The 18,234-nt window shown below is 37.3% G+C and overlaps 2 protein-coding genes across 2 annotated transcripts in view; one reads left to right on the plus strand and one right to left on the minus strand.

The window, feature by feature from the left end:
• The window catches only part of LOC310715102 (craniofacial development protein 2-like), a 367,511-nt gene that overhangs the window by 181,045 nt on the left and 168,232 nt on the right, over positions 1–18,234 (minus strand). The gene's annotated exons all lie outside the window — the stretch shown is intronic.
• Positions 1,974–16,520, plus strand: twf2 (twinfilin actin binding protein 2). The gene is made up of 9 exons (XM_083521425.1): positions 1,974–2,364; positions 4,646–4,824; positions 4,952–5,047; positions 5,815–5,919; positions 6,068–6,082; positions 7,401–7,526; positions 12,340–12,490; positions 14,138–14,259; positions 16,119–16,520. The coding sequence occupies exons 1-9, from the start codon at positions 2,268–2,270 to the stop codon at positions 16,284–16,286; spliced, it is 1,059 nt and encodes a 352-aa protein (XP_083377551.1). The 5' UTR covers positions 1,974–2,267; the 3' UTR covers positions 16,287–16,520.

Below are 18,234 nucleotides of genomic sequence, written 5' to 3' on the forward strand. Positions count from 1 at the left end.
GTTCCACTCAGGCCGACATCTCGCCCCCAGGTTCCTTTCAGGCCGACGTCTCGCCCCCAGGTTCCTCTCAGGGTGACTTCTCGCCCCAGGTTCCTCTCAGGGTGACTTCTCTCCCCCAGGTTCCGCTCAGGGTGGCGAGGTTCCTCTGAAGACAACTTCTCTCCGTGAGGTCTGATTGTTCGTCGCTCTGTTCTGGACCTCCGTTGTGGACGTCACTGCACTCCAGGCCTCCGCAGGGGACGTCACTCCGTTTCAGGTCTCCATAGAGGGCGTCGCTCTGTTCCAGATCTTCGCAGAGGGCGTCGCTCTGCCTTGGGTCCTTTACCGCCCACGGGGACAGGTGTCACCGAGACAGTTGTCTCTCGTTATCGTTTTCACATAAAAGCCTCTGTTCACATCTCACTAGCGTCGGACGTACTTCATGGCTACGGACCCCGAACTTACTCAAGGCTGCCAACATTCCCCGCTGGTTCTGTGGATTACCTGTGTTCAGTGAATTACTCTTCGTTTCGTGGATTACTTTCCTCCCGTGGATTACTTTCCATCCGGTGATTACTTTCCTTCCGAGGTTTACTGACTCAACCCGCGTTACGGCTCGTAGCCCTCTCTCTCTCTCTGACTCTGTGTTGTGCTCTGTGTTCATCATAAACATGATAGAGCTACTCCCGCTTCCGGCTTGTGGTCCGTACCCTAACAGATACATTGCTTTATTATTTAACATTATTTATGATTAACCATTTATCATGTCTCTTCTTTTTCTCCCTCAAAAACAAAGGCACACACAAGATGGATGTCATAACTAGTTTTAGGATTCATTTGTGTGAATTATAGATTTATTGCATTAATTTTTTTTAAGTTTTTAATATCAACTCTCACTCTTTGCTTCCTATTATTATATAGCTTTAGTGCTTTTATGGAATAGGAGTTGGTATGCTGTATATTCAAGGGTGTGCAAAGAAGAGTTTGTGATTGTATGTAGTCATCATTAGTGTACTGACCTTATAGCTAGTTATTAAAAAACAAAAACACTAATGTTTATGTTCTGTTAAAATATACTGAACTTTTTCACTTAATGCTGATGAGAGATTTTTCGCTCTGACCTGAAGGTTCTCCTAAACAATGGGTATGAATAAAATCAAGATCTTTTTGAGTTAATAAAAAATATTAAAGGTAAAGACCACCACATAATAAACTCAATGTATATTTTGAATGTATTATGTTGTTACCAATTCTGTTGAAAATTTTGTTCATTAATGCACATAAGGGATGTCTTGTGTTCTAGAAACAAAAGAGCAAGAACTTATTTGCTCACTCACAATTTTTCAATGGTGTTCAATGGCATATGAATGGGAAATCTAATGTGGAAGTAGTGAAAATACTGTAGCAAACATTGAAATCTAGAATGCAATGGAGATATATGACACTGCAGGCTCAGGTACTGAGTAACTCAACTCGGCTGAAATGTGATCTATGAGATGGCCATATTAGCATGAAATTACATTTTTAGTATATATAAATGAGAATTTAAAAGCTAGAGCTCCTATGAATTAATCATTTCCAGTATTCTCTAATTCTTTACTGGGCTCCTTAGCTTGAGGTGATGTCAAAGCTAAATCCTACTGGCAATACTATCATACAGTATTCGAAGGACAGGGTGGGAAGTAAACATTTAGCCAAAGTAAAAATGTGAATTGAAAAGTATAAATCAACTTAATTCAATTCATTTTTACAGTACAATTTAAAAATGTACTGTTACATGTAAACATACCTTATAAACCATACTTCTAAAATCCTGTTTGATGAAAATCTGAGACACATTTCAGCAGTGTTTTTATATTTCTATTCAAGTGTAATGCTAAGTGATACATGGTTGTGTTTATGATGAATTTGCAGTGAATCTCAGGTGAGTGCTCTCTTGTGCCTCCTCTCTATTTGCTCGGTGTAAAATCTGCTGGATCTGTTACCCAAGACCAGACACACTGAGCCTGTGACTGCTAAATTTGGGGCCAACAGGATCAGGTTCCTTCTGCCCAACACACACAATCCTGCCCTAGTTACAAGACCCCTCTCCCTCAGTCACACTGTTCTGTCATGCAGCAAACGTGAAACTCTTTTGCTTCATACCGGTCTATTGAGAGCAGTTAGATAGAATCCTAGTTTTTTACATTTGCTTCCAGTGAATCATCCTAGTGGCCTTCACCTGATTCGACTGTATATTTTTACCCTTACATGCGTAATTCTTTGGCGGGTGGAAGTGCTGACCCGCCATGTTTCTGGTTTTGGTGGTAACCGATGAGTTGAGGGAGCTCTTGGCAAGGGCAAGGAGCGGGACTGGCCGTCTTATCCAGGTGCTGATCCAAAATGGTGAGTAATCTGGATTCCGATAGAATAAAGTAAACCTTTACATTAAGTACAATCTGTAGGTGTAATGTTGTTTAAGCTATAATCGTATGTCTACAACCCCTAATAAAGACTTTTTGGGTAATAGTGAAGCTTGAAACAATTAATTTTTACTTTGAAAGCCTATTTTATGTCTAGTTCTATTAAATATTACTACTAAAGCTCTACAAACTAAATCGTAAAAAAAAGTGATATCACTGCCTATGACAGATAGTACAATAGCAAGTTCTATCTACATATAGTATATCTAAAGTGAGTGTGTGTATATATACCTGTGCCAAACATATTTTAAACATATTAGAGTTTCTGTCTAATGCTATGGCAACATGTTCTTTAGTTACAGCTTTTCAGTAACTATGACATGGCACATCCACTCCATACATACTATTTAAATAAGTCCATAGAAGTTCATTAACATTTTGGTATTTTTTACTAATGCCTGAACAAATTGCTTGCTTACCAAATCCATCATTTCAAAATAAAAAAGTCCACTCCCAGATGTAATACACTTTTGTGAGATGTGTGGGAAAAAATGGAGAACTTGTCTTTGTCTATGTTCAATTCCTAATATACTGTACAATTTATTTATTTAGCAGCACTGAGGTAATTGAATTAGCAGCATTTTTACAGCATTTGTTTACTTACTTTACGGATTTTCTTTTTCTTTTTTTACTGTCATGAGTGAATATTTTTTTATCTGTTGGTTACTTGTTTGGTTTTCTTCTAAAACTGAGATGATGTAATAAGTGGCAATGGACAAACATATATCGGTGTATTCAGATTGGGAAAGGTCAGGGCAGGTGACACATCAGTTGGCACTGATGTTGACATATCCCAAACTGATTTATTCCATTCTTGAGTGTGTATGGAAAGATAGATTTACTATGTCCTTGATGTGCCTGTGGATGTGTGTGCGTTTGCCAAATACAGCAAACTCCTAAATCATCTGCAAATTGCGTAGCCCTGTTTCTGAGAGATGTTACATTATACTGAGGTCATCCTATTTGAGTCACGTGTGGTAACTGTGTATTTTGATCCACTGATTCATGTGAATAATTTTAAGAGAGTGTTATATTGCCAGTTACATTAATTAAGAATGTGAATATGTGACACCACTAGACTTTTCTCACAGTGCGTGTGTGTGTTGTTTGTGTATGCAGGTAAAGTGCCAATCAAGTAGCGTATAAATGTATAAAATGTCTTGAGTAAATGCCATGTGTCAGACTTTTTTATTGAGTGTCATTCGGTGTATCTCATACTCCGTGTGGTATCCATGTTGTGCTTTGGACGTCCACTGGACCGATTATATATCATAGGCTACTATCATATTGCGTGGACTTCATGATAGTCGAAGCGATTTATTCAGAATGATCAGATAACTGAAATGCAAGAGGTCTTTTGAGACTCATATGCTTGCCCTTATTGTCCTGCCGTCAAACAAATACGCTGTGGAACGCGCCGTCTCTACCGTATCCCTTTGACACACCATGAGGTTTGGTATCAGATGTACTTGTATAGATTTTTGCTTAATATTCAAGGCTGTGTATTGTCATTGATTTTTACCCATCATGTGTTCAGTGCATGTCATTTACAGAATGCCATTTGGTGGCAGATAGTTTCACGGTGATCTGGTAGGAGATTTAGACCAAAACATACACAACGCTTCCAATTCGTTGAGCTCTTGGGTCATATGTGTAACTGATGTCTGATTGGCTGCGACAGGGGAAACTGAATACACTGTTGTTTGGTGTCCATAATGTAGAGCTTCGGCTAGATTGTGACATAGAGCAGAAAGAATGTCAAGCTCTTTCAACACCTTGTGTTTGCATGTGTGTTTATGACATAGCAGGTTTAATCTGTATGATTAATGTAGAAGATGTGTGTGTGTCTGTGGATGAATTTATAAATGTTTGGCTCCCAGCATGTGTTTGTGGGTAGGTGAATAGCTGATGGAAAGTATGCCGATCTGTACCGATAATTGGAATGTGTGCAGGCTTAGAATAGAAGTTGCTGCAGGAGACATTCAGGAAATCCCCCACCAAGGTCATACAGCTGTCTACGTGTGCGACGGCATGAACACTTATCAACAGGCTACACTTTCTAACTCATTGACAGTATTTATAATTTCTGGTTTGTTTATTCCAAGTGCAAATTCTCCTAATCACTCCAGATCTTTTACATATATGTACATATTTGTTTTTATTGCACTGGGTGTGTGATATGAGCTTTTATATTTCTGTTTTAGAGCAGTTGGTTCTGGGCGCATACCGTGAGCCGTCTCAGTCCTGGGAGAAAGATTATGACCACTTCCTGCTTCCTCTACTTGATCCCCAAGAGCCTTGCTACATCTTGTATCGCCTTGACTCTTACAATGCACAGGGATATGAGTGGATCTTTATTTCTTGGTCACCTGACCAGTCTCCAGTGTGTAATAAGACTTGTGTCCAATAATATTTGATACATATATGAATGAATATAATCGCAAAACTGTTTAATGTGTGATCTTATTAGTGAACATTGTATTTGTCATTATGTGTGAACTTCACTTTAGACCAGACAGAAGATGCTGTATGCTGCCACTCGTGCAACAGTGAAGAAAGAATTTGGTGGAGGGCATGTAAAAGATGAGCTCTTTGGCAATGTGGTGGTATGTTCTTTTCACTATTTCATTACACTTGAAGAAGTACAGAGCCAACAAGGTTACAATGTGGTTATGGTACTTGTCCCATATGGTACTTGCTGAACACCCCAGTCCAGATTTAGTCACCTTTCTGCCTTTCCATTAATTTGACTAATCTTTTCACTAGATCTTGGGTGAAGTTGTAGGGATTTGCTCATTATTGAGGTTAGACAATGGTGTTGGGTGAGGAGGTCTATAGTGCAGTCTACGTTCCAGTAAATCTCTGTGCAGGACACTAAAGTTCTTTCATTAAAACTTTGGTAATCCATGTATTAATGGGGCTCATTTTTTGCACAATGAAATTGTCATGCTGCAACAGGTTTCGGCTTCTTAGTTCCCATGAAAGGAAATATTAATGCTCCAGTATATAAAGACATACTATTGCGGCACCAGTTTGGAGAAGTCCTACACATGACTGTGATCAGGTAGCCACGTATTTTTGGCCATGCAGTATATTTTTATTTGGCAGACAACTTATTCCAGAGCAAATTTATCTCAGCCTGGTAAAAAAAGAATTTTATAAATATGTACATTAACTTCATGACTGCACTGGATTGTGCAAATCCACTGGATACCATTGAAAGGCACAAATAAAATTTGAGTTTTTGCACAAAGGGGTTAGCATAGTCACTATCATATTATCAATTATGATCAAGTGACAACATTTGGTCTATTAGTATCGGAGCTGAATAAGGCTTTAACATGAGTGTGGATTGTGTTTTCTTTAATATTAGGAGGATGTTTGTCTTCAGGGTTACATGCGCCATGTATCATCAATCTCTGCTCCTGCTCCTCTCACACATGCTGAGCAGGAGCTGCAGAGAATCAAAACCACAGAGGTGAGTCTTGAGTTTTAGATTAATCCAAACATAGCTCTTGTCATTATAATAAGTCTTGTTGAAATAATAACAGTGTATTTGTTTGCAAATTTATTGCTGGACCAATAAGAAAATTGTAAATGTAATGTTTCTGCTTTGATTATTCCAGTGCAAAGTTAAGCAGGTGAGTAACTTAAAATCCCTGAGCAGGCTTTAGTGGTGTGTGTTCAGTATACTGCGTGCTTTCTAGTGTGGAGAGGCAGAGTGTGCATCAGAGGTGGCAAAAGTACATACATCCTTTACTCAAGCAGAAGTACAGCTATTCATGTTTTAAAAGTTTCTGGTAAAAGTAACAGTACTGACTACACTATTTCACTCAATTTTAAGTAAAAAAGGTTTGGGCTTTGACATGTACTTAAGTAAAAAGTAGTCATTACTACTACCCGTTTTGGTGTCACGCTGGTAACTGGACCTCATATCGTATTAATATATAAATACGAAAGAATTTAACATTTTGTTACCTAATGAATTTATCCAGGCTAAACAACCACCATATAGAACACAAGCAGATGATGATGAACAGGTGATCAGGAATGTCTCTGTTCTCAGTCATGTTTACATCACTGACTCCCTCTGTCTCATCCACATTAGCCTGTGGAGTGTAAGTATGTGGTGTGTGAGAGCCAGGAAAGATACACCAGTGGTAGGTTGAAAAAGCTACGCAATGACAAGAAATATGTTGATGGACGCAAAGAAAATAAAAAATATTGATCAAGTCAACGAATAGATTAAAACTAAAGTAATAAGCCACGTTTAAAAATGTTGTAGTAGAAAATGAAGTAGAAATTACAGATATTTGTTTAAAAAGTAAAGTACTAATACCAGAAAAATCTACTGAAGTACAGTAACAAAGTGTTTGTATTTTGTTACTTCTCACCTCTGGTATTCTGGTATTCAACTGATAAATTATTTGAAGGACAATCCAGCAACTTATTAATGAGATGTCTTTTTTCAGATTTGACTTATTGAGATCATGTAAGATATATAATTTATATAAGATCATATAATTTGTATAAGTTTATTCTAAATTATCTGTATTCCAAAGTATTATTTCAAATAACAATCCGTAATTAAGATCAACACATTTATATTGTTGATAAGTACTTGCAAAAAATGGAACTTATATCAAACCCTAGTTAAAAAAATGAAATGAATTTGTGAAATGATTGCATGGGTTTGCTGAGACTACCATGCTTGCTTTCCAAATATTCTGCTAAATTAAGCTGGTATCTGTTCTGTACGAATAAAGTGTCCCCTGAGTGTAAATACTGTGCAAAAAGGTATGTATATATTCATAAACATGAGAATGTTTCTAAATATACTGTAGCACAGCATACTTTTGGTTTTCCTGCCATAAATAGAGATCTGTTATGATAAAGGATTCTCACATATTGCCTCCATGCTGTGCTTGTGTTTCTGTGTATGTGTTTTTACCCCTGCAGGTTATTACAGAGATAAGTGTGGAAACTAAGCCGCAGACCTTACAGGGGCTGGCCTTTCCGCTACAGGCAGAGGCAAAACACGCTTTGCAGCAACTCGCTAAGAAACACATTAACTACATTCAACTGGTAAGACTGCAACACCCAGTCACCACAATACATACTTTATACCATGCTCACACACATTAGTCCAGAGGTTCTCAAACATTTCGGTAAATGACCCATAAATGTCCTTTTTTTTTTCATTTATCCACCAGCCTAGCAGGAATTAAGAATATTGATGAGTCAGTAGGTGTGTTTTAGAGGTCGACCGATTGATTGGCCGGTCGAATAATCGGGTCGATTTATTGCATTTTTAATTAATCGGCATCGACCGATTGTGATTCAAATTAGTCAAATTATTAGGCAGGCGCATCTGATACACCAAACCGTGCATGTACGTTCTGCGCTTGCGTGATAGACATAACTTTCCCATACAAGCAGGTGACAGTAGTCTATTTTGCATTCAAACAGGGAAACCAGAAAATCTTAAAATTATAATATATAAAGCATGCAGCGTTTTCAACTGCCGTGATCATTACTAACGGATATCTGTAAGTTTTTTTATTTTTTCCATTCAAATCTGTTAAGACAAACGCAACAACGACAACAAACGTGGCCTTTTTTTTTTAACTTGTGTGCTCATTTGTTAAGCTAAATAGCCAATAGGAGTTCTCTTTCTCGCCGACGAGCTCCGCTGCTGCTCAACATGCAGAAACGCAGAACATCGATTGGAGACAACGATGCGGGGAAAAACTAAAGCCGACCGACGCTCAAAAAGCCACCCGACATTCCCCGATGGCCGACCTTGAGCTTAGTGTGTCCTTGGTTTTAAGTTCTCATCATTTGTTTTTAATCTAACCTTTATATATATCTGTGACGGCCCAACTTAATCCACCTCTTAATACCACCACTATCACATCGCAATTATAGAAACCATCTATACTATACAAAAACACAATATAACAATGTGTGGCATTACAGAGAGAGAGGCATTTCACATATGGAGGGTGAATACCATTTTACTAAATCAAGAAACCCAGTTAAGACAACTCCAAACCTCTACACTACAACTGCAACTGTGCACCTACATCATCTGGAGCAGTTCAGAAGCAATATTTGTCTAATAACATGACAAAAAACATAAAAATGTAGATAAAATTCAACCTACTCACCAGAAATACAGACTCATAATTTGCACCGCTCCTCAGAGGCTGTAATCCAGTGGTACCGCTCGTATTCACTGGTCTGGAAGTGCAGAACAAACCCTTTCCCGGGCTGAGACAAGCTAGCTAGCTTCAGGGTTGGCCGACCTCCTCACGATGTCTAGCTTTTCTTCAAAATGGATTTTTAAGTATGTCCGAGACCAAATTGATTTCTCTTCCTCCGTAGGCATAAAAAAGTCTAAATCTGATGTATTCATGTGTTCAGAGCTACAGAAGTGTTTTGGCAGTCGAACTTGGCTGTAACAGTTTCCCTTATGACCAACCAATCAGAGGATGGAAAAATGTTGATGCTATTCTGGGCCAGCTAGCTGGCCCTGTGAGGCGAATATGAAATCTGATTAGTTAAAGAAACAAACCCGTTGCTAATATTTTCTATGGCTGAAGAGCCAGCAGTACAGACTTTGAAGGCCCTGGGCAGATTAGATTGACATAGCAGCACATGGAGGCTGAAATCTGATTGGACAGAAAATCCTACATCCACATCCACATACTGGAAGCAGTGCAGCCAAGAGAATGAAGAGAATAAACTGTTGGAAATAAATTAATACAATTACATGGAACAAATATTAGAATTTAGGTTGTAAATGTAGGCCAGTGCTTCTGATATCAGTGCTTCCACCACTATGTACAGTGAGGAAAATAAGTATTTGAACACCCTGCTATTTGCAAGTTGCACTTAGAAATCATGGAGGGGTCTGAAATTGTTATCGTAGGTGCATGTCCACTGTGAGAGACATAATCTAAAAAAAAAAAAATCCAGAAATCGCAATATATGATTTTTGAACTATTTATTTGTATGATACAGCTGCAAATAAGTATTTGAACACCTGTCTATCAGCTAGAATTCTGACCCTCAAAGACCTTTTAGTCTGCCTTTAAAATGTCCACCTCCACTACATTTATTATCCTAAATTGGATGCACCTGTTTGAGGTCGTTAGCTGCATAAAGACACCTGTCCACCCCATACAATCAGTAAGAATCCAACTACTAACATGGCCAAACCAAAGAGCTGTCCAAAGACACTAGAGACAAAATTGTACACCTCCACAAGGCTGGAAAGGGCTACGGGGAAATTGCCAAGCAGCTTGGTGAAAAAAGGTCCACTGTTGGAGCAATCATTAGAAAATGGAAGAAGCTAAACATGACTGTCAATCTCCCTCGGCCTGGGGCTCCATGCAAGATCTCCAAGGTGGGGTCTCAATGATCCCAAGGAAGGTGAGAAATCAGCCCAGAACTACACGGGAGGAGCTGGTCAATGACCTTAAAAGAGCTGGGACCACCGTTTCCAAGGTTACTGTTGGTAATACACTAAGACGTCATGGTTTGAAATCATGCATGGCACGGAAGGTTCCCCTGCTTAAACCAGCACATGTCCAGGCACGTCTTAAGTTTGCCAATGACCATTTGGATGATCCAGAGGAGTCATGGGAGAAAGTCATGTGGTCAGATGAGACCAAAATAGAACTTTTGGGTCATAATTCCACTAAACGTGTTTGGAGGAAGAAGAATGATGAGTACCATCCCAAGAACACCATCCCTACTGTGAAGCATGGGGGTGGTAGCATCATGCTTTGGGGGTGTTTTTCTGCACATGGGACAGGGCGACTGCACTGTATTAAGGAGAGGATGACCGAGGCCATGTATTGCGAGATTTTGGGGAACAACCTCCTTCCCTCAGTTAGAGCATTGAAGATGGGTCAAGGCTGGGTCTTCCAACATGACAATGACCCGAAGTACACAGCCAGGATAACCAAGGGGTGGCTCTGTAAGAAGCATATCAAGGTTCTGGCGTGGCCTAGCCAGTCTCCAGACCTAAACCCAATAGAGAATCTTTGGAGGGAGCTCAAACTCTGTGTTTCTCAGCGACAGGCCAGAAACCTGACTGATCTAGAGAAGATCTGTGTGGAGGTGTGGGCCAAAATGTGATTGGGTTCCAACCCTTAAAATACCACCCCAATTTTAAGTTATTAAATTAGGAAAGTAAATTTCTAAATAACAAATCTTTTATAAAAACATAATAGAAAGAGTATGTAAAGATATAATAAGGTTTTATACAGTGTATTTACCTTGGAGATGAGACGACTTGAGCTAACGAAAAATGCGGGCAGGGGGAGAGGGGGTTTAGAAGAGATAGGCGGAGACGGAGGGAAAACTTGTTTTTTTGCTATCACTACTGTACACTACGTATCCCTAAACTTTTAGTTTTTACTTTTTCTTCTTTGCTTATCTTAATTTGCACCACAGTCTTCACTTTCTGGCTTCACTTCGCCATCTAGCAGCGGCGTCTCGAGCTCGTACCTCAATTTTTTGCTTGCGTAACAAAGTGACGAGTGACGACTCATACCGCGGAAAACTCGTACATTAATGCACTCTTAGGTCAAGGTACCACTGTATGTATATATATATATATATATATATATATATATATATATATATATATATATATATATATATATATATATATCATTAGAGTAAAATCTTGGAACGGTATTGTTAACTTGTGTTGTTTAATAAATGTTTCATTTAAGCAACTTTCTGTATCATGTCGAGAAAAAAGACAATCGGCCCAAAAAATCGGCATCGTATATTGGCCATTGGCTGCTCTGATTTCTATATATCAGCATTAGCCAGAGAAAACCCCATATCGGTCAACCTCTAAGTGTGTTTAAATGATGCTGCTGTCACATGCAGCTTTATATAAGGAACTGAAAGTCTAGAAATTTAAACTCCTGTACTAGTGCAGCATGTCAAGATAGCACATTGCAGCATGTGCTAATATTTTAAATCTACCATAGCTTATTTAATTGCAAAGTGGCCCAAATCCCATCATTATCTTCTTTTTAAATAGAAACATATTTGTTACTTGCATGGCTTTGAACACCAAAAACACATTCAGTCTGACAATTTCAATTTCTACCTGGGGCAAAAAATTATTTGTGGCACTTACTGAAATCCTATACATATATAATTCATGACAATGCAAGAGCTCTCTTAATATGCAGAACAGAATCCAACTTGAATAATTTTATGCTACTGGGAAGGAATTCTGAATGTAGCATTAAGTAGTATTTCAGTAGCAGGACATTAATGTTACAGACCTCATAAAAATTGCTGTTGCTGTTCAAGCAACATTTAATGTATTGCAACTGCTCCATTTGAAGGTATCTCATAGAGAAATCTGGCTGCTGTGCCCAAGGGAAATTTAAAGCAAATGTTAAAGAGGCTGGAGACATGAACCAAAAAAACAGCGAGCTTGAACTCATTACACTGTATTTTTATGTGAAACTAATGTCAGATATAGACCATACTGAAAACATAGTGTAGCAGGCTAATAAAAATGAAGGTATATTGGATTTGAGCCACTTTTGCCAAATGTAAAAAAAAATAAAAAAAATAGTAACATTACATCTGTCTTCACAGAGGCGAGTTGCAGCTAATTTGTCAAATTAAAGAACAAATCAAAAGAGATTGTCAGTCACAAAACTATTTAAAAAATCGTTCATGACCCCTAGAACGGGATTCACTGCACTTGTCACATACTGAATTACTGTAGGTCAGTCCATCACACCCACACCAGCAGACAATGGCTAAACTGTGATATATCATTACCACTGCTATAACACATTTTTATTTCATGTGATGTTTATGTTTATCATCTGTATGTGATGTATGTCAGCGGTTGGACACTGAAAAAGAGACCATTGACCTGGTGCACACTCAACCCACAGAGACACGTGATCTTCATCGCAGGATCCCAACAGACACACCACGCTATCACTTCTTCCTCTATAAGCACTTGCATGAGGGAGTCTACTTAGAGTCTGTTGGTCAGTATCACTGTGTTCTATTCACTTGCTTTCTAAACCTTTTCTCAAATACCTATGTGATGCTAGCAAGCAGCACAACTTCACTGGGATTTGAACTTGGATGTAGGCATATGTAGTTGGGAGTATAGTCATCTCTGCGTCTGGGTGAGAAAATGGTGTTTGTGAGTGTACATAGCTTAGAAGAAATGTTATGTTGTACTTCCCTTCAAACATATTCAGAAGTCCGGCTATGGCTGATGAATGTAAGTTCAAAAGCATGTGATAGCTGTCCTCTTGTGTCTTGGTGAGTTTTAAATCAAACAAACTACATCTTAATCCAAAATCTTTGTTACTTAAATTAGGATCTTATAACACAACACAAATTTGTGTAGCACTGAAATAGATTATATTGATTAGGCTTATGCATGTTTATCAGTGACAAGCAGCAAAAATTGCAGTACAATGGGTCAGGTGATTTGCAGACAGTGAGTAGTTTTGTGTACATCTTTGTTTTGTTATATAACACTTTGGCCCTGTATTTGGTTGGAATGACAAAAAAGCTTAGATTCGACTAAATTCGACTTAACTTGAGTATCCATGGCAAAAATCAAAGAACGATTAAACGTTAGTATCAAAACAGAAATTGCAAACAGAGATTACAGGTTTGGAATATAATTGTAAAAAATATGTCCAAATAAATGATTTGCTGGGGTAGTGAATGTGCTTATTCTGTACTGTGTGTGTGTGTGTGTGTGTGTGTGTGTGTGTGTGTGTGTGTGTGTGTGTGTGTGTGTGTGTGTGTGTGTGTGTGTGTGTGGAGGTGAGTGATTGAAGTGTGTGCAATCCGTAATGGAGTGATTGTTAACATGATTATAAAGATGGTGTGTGTGTTCTGGTCCACCATGTTCATGTTTGTAGGTGGAAGTGCATTGTGAAAAGTGGAATTCAATGCTGATTTTAACCTAGACATAACAGGAATATAGCTTTCTAAATAAACCATTTTCACATTGTTTCACATTCATGTTTTTTCTCTCTCAATATAAGGTCAGTTTAAGGTGTGTATGTAACAGACAAAACAAACATACCTTATAGACTGTTTGCAGAATTAGGCCACTGTGATATCCGACAGGTTTTTCCAGACCGTTCTACATTGATTTTGTACTAGCACTGTCTATTAGTTTTTTTTAATAGGTTTTACGTTTGCCCTCCAAGTTCACTAATCTTTAAGCACTTGTTTGGAGTTCTTTATTCTCTCTGAGTTACCAGTTAATGCCACCTGTTTCTGCATTGTTTTGTTTTAGGAAGAGGTGGGCTAATCCTTAATGTGAACGGATACAAACAATGGCTAAGAACTCTAACAAGTGAATTTAGCTCACAATTTATGTAATTATATATTATATAATTATAAAAAATAATTTTGTGACCTTATATATTGAATAGTACATGGTAATACTACTGCTAGATCAGTTAAAGTTTTTTGTGACGTCTGCTACTTGATGTAAATAGAGTAATGTGATTAATACAGTGGGTAAGAAAGTGCTAAATAATTTAAATGACATTTTTTTTTTAAATAAACTATAAATGGCTGAATGAATGAATGAATGAATGAATACTATCGTGAAGACTATTTTTCTTTTCTTCTATGCCTCTCAACTGGACATATGTCAGTGTTCATCTACTCGATGCCAGGCTACAGCTGCAGTGTTAAGGAGAGAATGCTGTATTCCAGCTGTAAGAGTCGGCTGCTGGAGGAGGTGGAGCGAGACTACTATATAGAGGTGGTCAAAAAGGTACAACGACAACTGTGTAACAATAAGACACACCCAAATCTTTTCAAGATACGGCCAAACCATTTGTTTCATACTCTGATTTTTTTTTTTATTGTGAATGATTCTACATCTAAAACTCACATCTGAGAATCAGCTTGCTCTGCTTTTGAAATGTTTTTGGAGTTTTTGGACTAGAAATAGTGGAATTATAACATTTTAAAAAGTTAAATGAAATGAGAAATTCTGCTTTAACATTTGTTTCTTTGAGCGATCCAAAACTATTCTTTTCTTTGCAGTATTTTATTGTGTTTGATAGTAGAATGTGTTTGCCTGGTGGAGAAAAACGAAGCGCTCCAGCATTTGTATTCACTGGTCATGTTTTTAGGCTGATAATCGAAGGCAAATAAAACACATAACTAAAGATAACAAACATCACATATGCTATCAAACATTAAGAACATTATGTAAACTAAAGTGAAGGTAAATCAAGTGGACACCTGACCATAAAATTTGTATGTGATTTGTAAACATCCCAGTCAACATTCAAGTCCACATTTAGTCCCTATTTTCTGTTATATTCATGCCAAAATGTGTTCAATAGGGTTACGGTCAGTGCTCTATAAAAGGTCACTCAAGATCTTGTAAATCACATATTCATAGAGCTGGCTTTTCTATGCTACTGTACCTTAATACATCCTATTTTATTGTGTACCTCCAACTTTGTGGTAACAGTTTGGGAAAGAACCATTTACAGTACCTCACAAAAGTGAGTAAACCCCTACTACCTGCCTGCTATTTTGACAATAATGGCTATATGTTGATAACAGGCTGGATTTTCAGAGGACAATAAATCTGGACTGCTACACAAGCTGCACATTGACTACTCTAAAATATATCCAAGTTTAATTAATATTATATATAATAAATAATCTATTGTATTGTCAATTGAGAAGATCTACTAAAATGCTTGCTGAAATGTGAGGGGTGTACTTAAGTCAAGTCAAGTTTATTTTTATAGCGCTTTTCACAACAGACATTGTCTCAAAGCAGCTTTACAGAATTTTAAGAGTTAAGGTGAGCGATATGTATTTACCCCTGATGAGCAGCCATGTCGACTGTGGCAATTCAAAACTCCCTAAGATGTTATGAGCAAGAAACCTTGAGAGGAACCAGACTCAAAAAGGGGAACCACACTAATTTGGGTGACATCAAGAGTGTGATTATAGTCTTTTAAACAATACAAACACTATACAAACACCAGAGAGTGAGAACTAACATGAGCACTGGAATGTGTGATTATAAGTAATGTCCTTTTTATAGTCTTATACAGTCATTTGAGGTTATGGGACCAGGAGCTACTAAGCAACTAATAAAATAGCTCAACATTTATGATCATTATAGATCCAACACCAGCTTCTCCATGCCAGAGCCTTTAAACACTCAAAGAGGTCCAAAATCCACACTCCACTTAAAGTGGGATCTAAATAGTGCTGGTACGTCTCTAGATGGTTCGGTATGTTTGTGGGGTCGATTTACTTTTGTGAGATACTGTATGGCTGGAAAAGTCAGGTGTCCCAATACTTTTGTCCAATTAGTGTATCATCCTTCATAACATAAGGCACGAAATGTACTTTCGTGTTTTCTAATTTTGAAGCGTCAGTAGAAACATCAATAAAGTGCAATTTTTAAATAGTTTTTAAAAGTTTTAGGAATTTTTTTTGAACAAGGAAAAATGCATTAGAGAGAACACAATCTTCTTGTCTTCATCATGTGATGAGCAAAGACAGCTAAAAACAGTATGTTTTTCAAATAAAAATAATAATACATTTAAATTATATGGAGAATACTTACCCAGGATGTGTGTGTCTGTGTGTGTTTAGATGGAGATAGACAGCGGGGAGGATTTGACGGAGCAGTACTTGTATGATGAAATCCACCCTAAGCAGCATGCTCACAAGGAGGCATTCGCCAAACCCCGTGGTCCTGCAGGGAAAAGAGGAAACAAGCGGCTGATTAAAGGAGTGGGAGAGAATGGTGTGAACAGCTAGAGAGAAAAGAACATGGGAAACAGGTCCCTGATCTTTCCTTCTTAAAAAAAATCTGATTTTGCTGTGTTAAGGCATGACAGAATGAAAACGGTTGAATTTTTCTTTTTTTTTTCTTTTTTCCAAACAAATTTTGAATTTGTTGTATTTTCTTCTTATTGATTGTAAAGGATTTTAAAATTCATTAGCTTTGGTTTCATAAATCATAGTTCTTTTATTCAAATTTGTGTATACACACACACACACACACAAACACAAAAAAGAAACTCAGGAATTGAATCTGTATCTGTAAATTGTCTGTTCACACGTTTTATTTATTCAGAAATTGATACATAACTTCACAGTCATGTTTCATCCACAGATTCAATTAATGTTAGTTATGAAAGTGGACAATTCATATTTATATTTGTTTATTTATTATATTTCACAGCAGCAAAACCAAACATTGCAGATCTAAACGATTAGAATGTGACTTTTTGTAAGATAAAAAAAATTTCACTGATGTTCCAGCTGTGATTTTTGATCTGTTTTGTTGTTACTGATTGGATTGAGTTTAATTGCTTTAGTATAATTAACATTGAAAAACCTATAAAACTACATATGTATATTCATCAGTGACACTGATGTCAATTTTTCTCACTGTTTTGTGTCATATCAAGTTATGCAAATTAAAATTTTACTTAGAATAAATTATTTTTATTAATGGTAAATGGTACTGGTTTCCCAGTATGCAGTGGAAAAGTAGCAATTGTTGTTAAAGAAACGATAACAGGGGAAATGGTGTTATAGATGCATGTGAGGTTCAGTGGTGGACAGTAATTAAGTAAATGTAATTCGTTACTGTACTTAAGTAGTTTTTTTCACGTATCTGTACTTTACTCAAGTATTTCCGTTTGAGGAGACTTTTACTTTCACTTCACTACATTTCAAAGTCGAATTTCTTACTTTTTACTCAACTACATTTCGCAAAATTAGTCGTTGATTTTTATTTATGAGCGGATTAAGAACTGAACTGGTCAAACACGCAGTATGCCACCAATCAGGGTAGAGCGCGCGCTTAGTTTTAACCTTCTGCTTTAATTGCCGCTTGGCAGTGGCGGATTTAGGTGACATGGGCACTGAATCCAAACTACAATTATATATGACAATAAAAAGGATTTAAACCCTCAGGATCCCAATTCAGAAAAAAAAAGGAAAGAAGTAGGGGGGAAACGTGCAAAAGATAAAGATTTGTATGCAGCTCGTTAAAATGTGGCTTATAACTGTATAGCACTGTATAGAGCAACAATATTTCATTTAACTGCATAACATTATAATTTATAGTATGTAGTTTTTATAATGTGTGTAGCAACAAAACAATTACAGCCTAAGAAGTCTAGTTAGGGCACTTAGGATTTAGTTACCTTTAATTGAGGTGATGTCATAAAAGTTTTCTGTGATTGTACAGAATATGTCCTAAGTTCAGTAAGGGGAATCTCAAGTGCAGCTTAAAAGGCTAATTTGAAAGACATATATTTTAAGTATATAGATGCTTAATGGCTACAATTAGCCAAGGAGTTAATTGTAAATTGTGCACAATGACGTGAATTTAATTGTGCAAAAAATGCATTTAGGGTGATATTTATATGAAATGGAGTTATCAGAAATGTTTCAAAATTTGTGAATTGCTGAGAATATGTATACTCATCCAGTGACGGTAGCTGAAGCAGAGAGGAGAGTTGGATCATGGCGTAGTTCATTCAGGGCCTCATTTGAACTAGAACCACTATTGCCGGTTGCTGATATCTACTCAACATGGACATACAGTTCAATGTGAGTTAAACAGCAAGCAGAACATTTTAAGAGGAATAAATGATGGAAGAAACTCCTGATTTAAACTTGCCACAACACCCATGGCCTCATGATAATTTTATTAGATATCAATCAGTGTTTAACTCAAATATTAATATAT

The sequence above is a fragment of the Silurus aristotelis genome, assembly GCF_946808225.1.
Source record: "Silurus aristotelis genome assembly, chromosome: 2".
In the NCBI taxonomy this organism is placed as follows: Eukaryota; Metazoa; Chordata; class Actinopteri; order Siluriformes; family Siluridae; genus Silurus; species Silurus aristotelis.

Coding starts and splice junctions, on each gene's coding strand:
- twf2 (XM_083521425.1), top strand. CDS start 2,268: ATGTTTCTGGTTTTGGTGGTAACCGATGAGTTGAGGGAGCTCTTGGCA. Junction 2,365..4,645: donor CCAGGTGCTGATCCAAAATG/GTGAGTAATCTG, acceptor TTTCTGTTTTAG/AGCAGTTGGTTCTGGGCGCA. Junction 5,048..5,814: donor AGCTCTTTGGCAATGTGGTG/GTATGTTCTTTT, acceptor CTTTAATATTAG/GAGGATGTTTGTCTTCAGGG.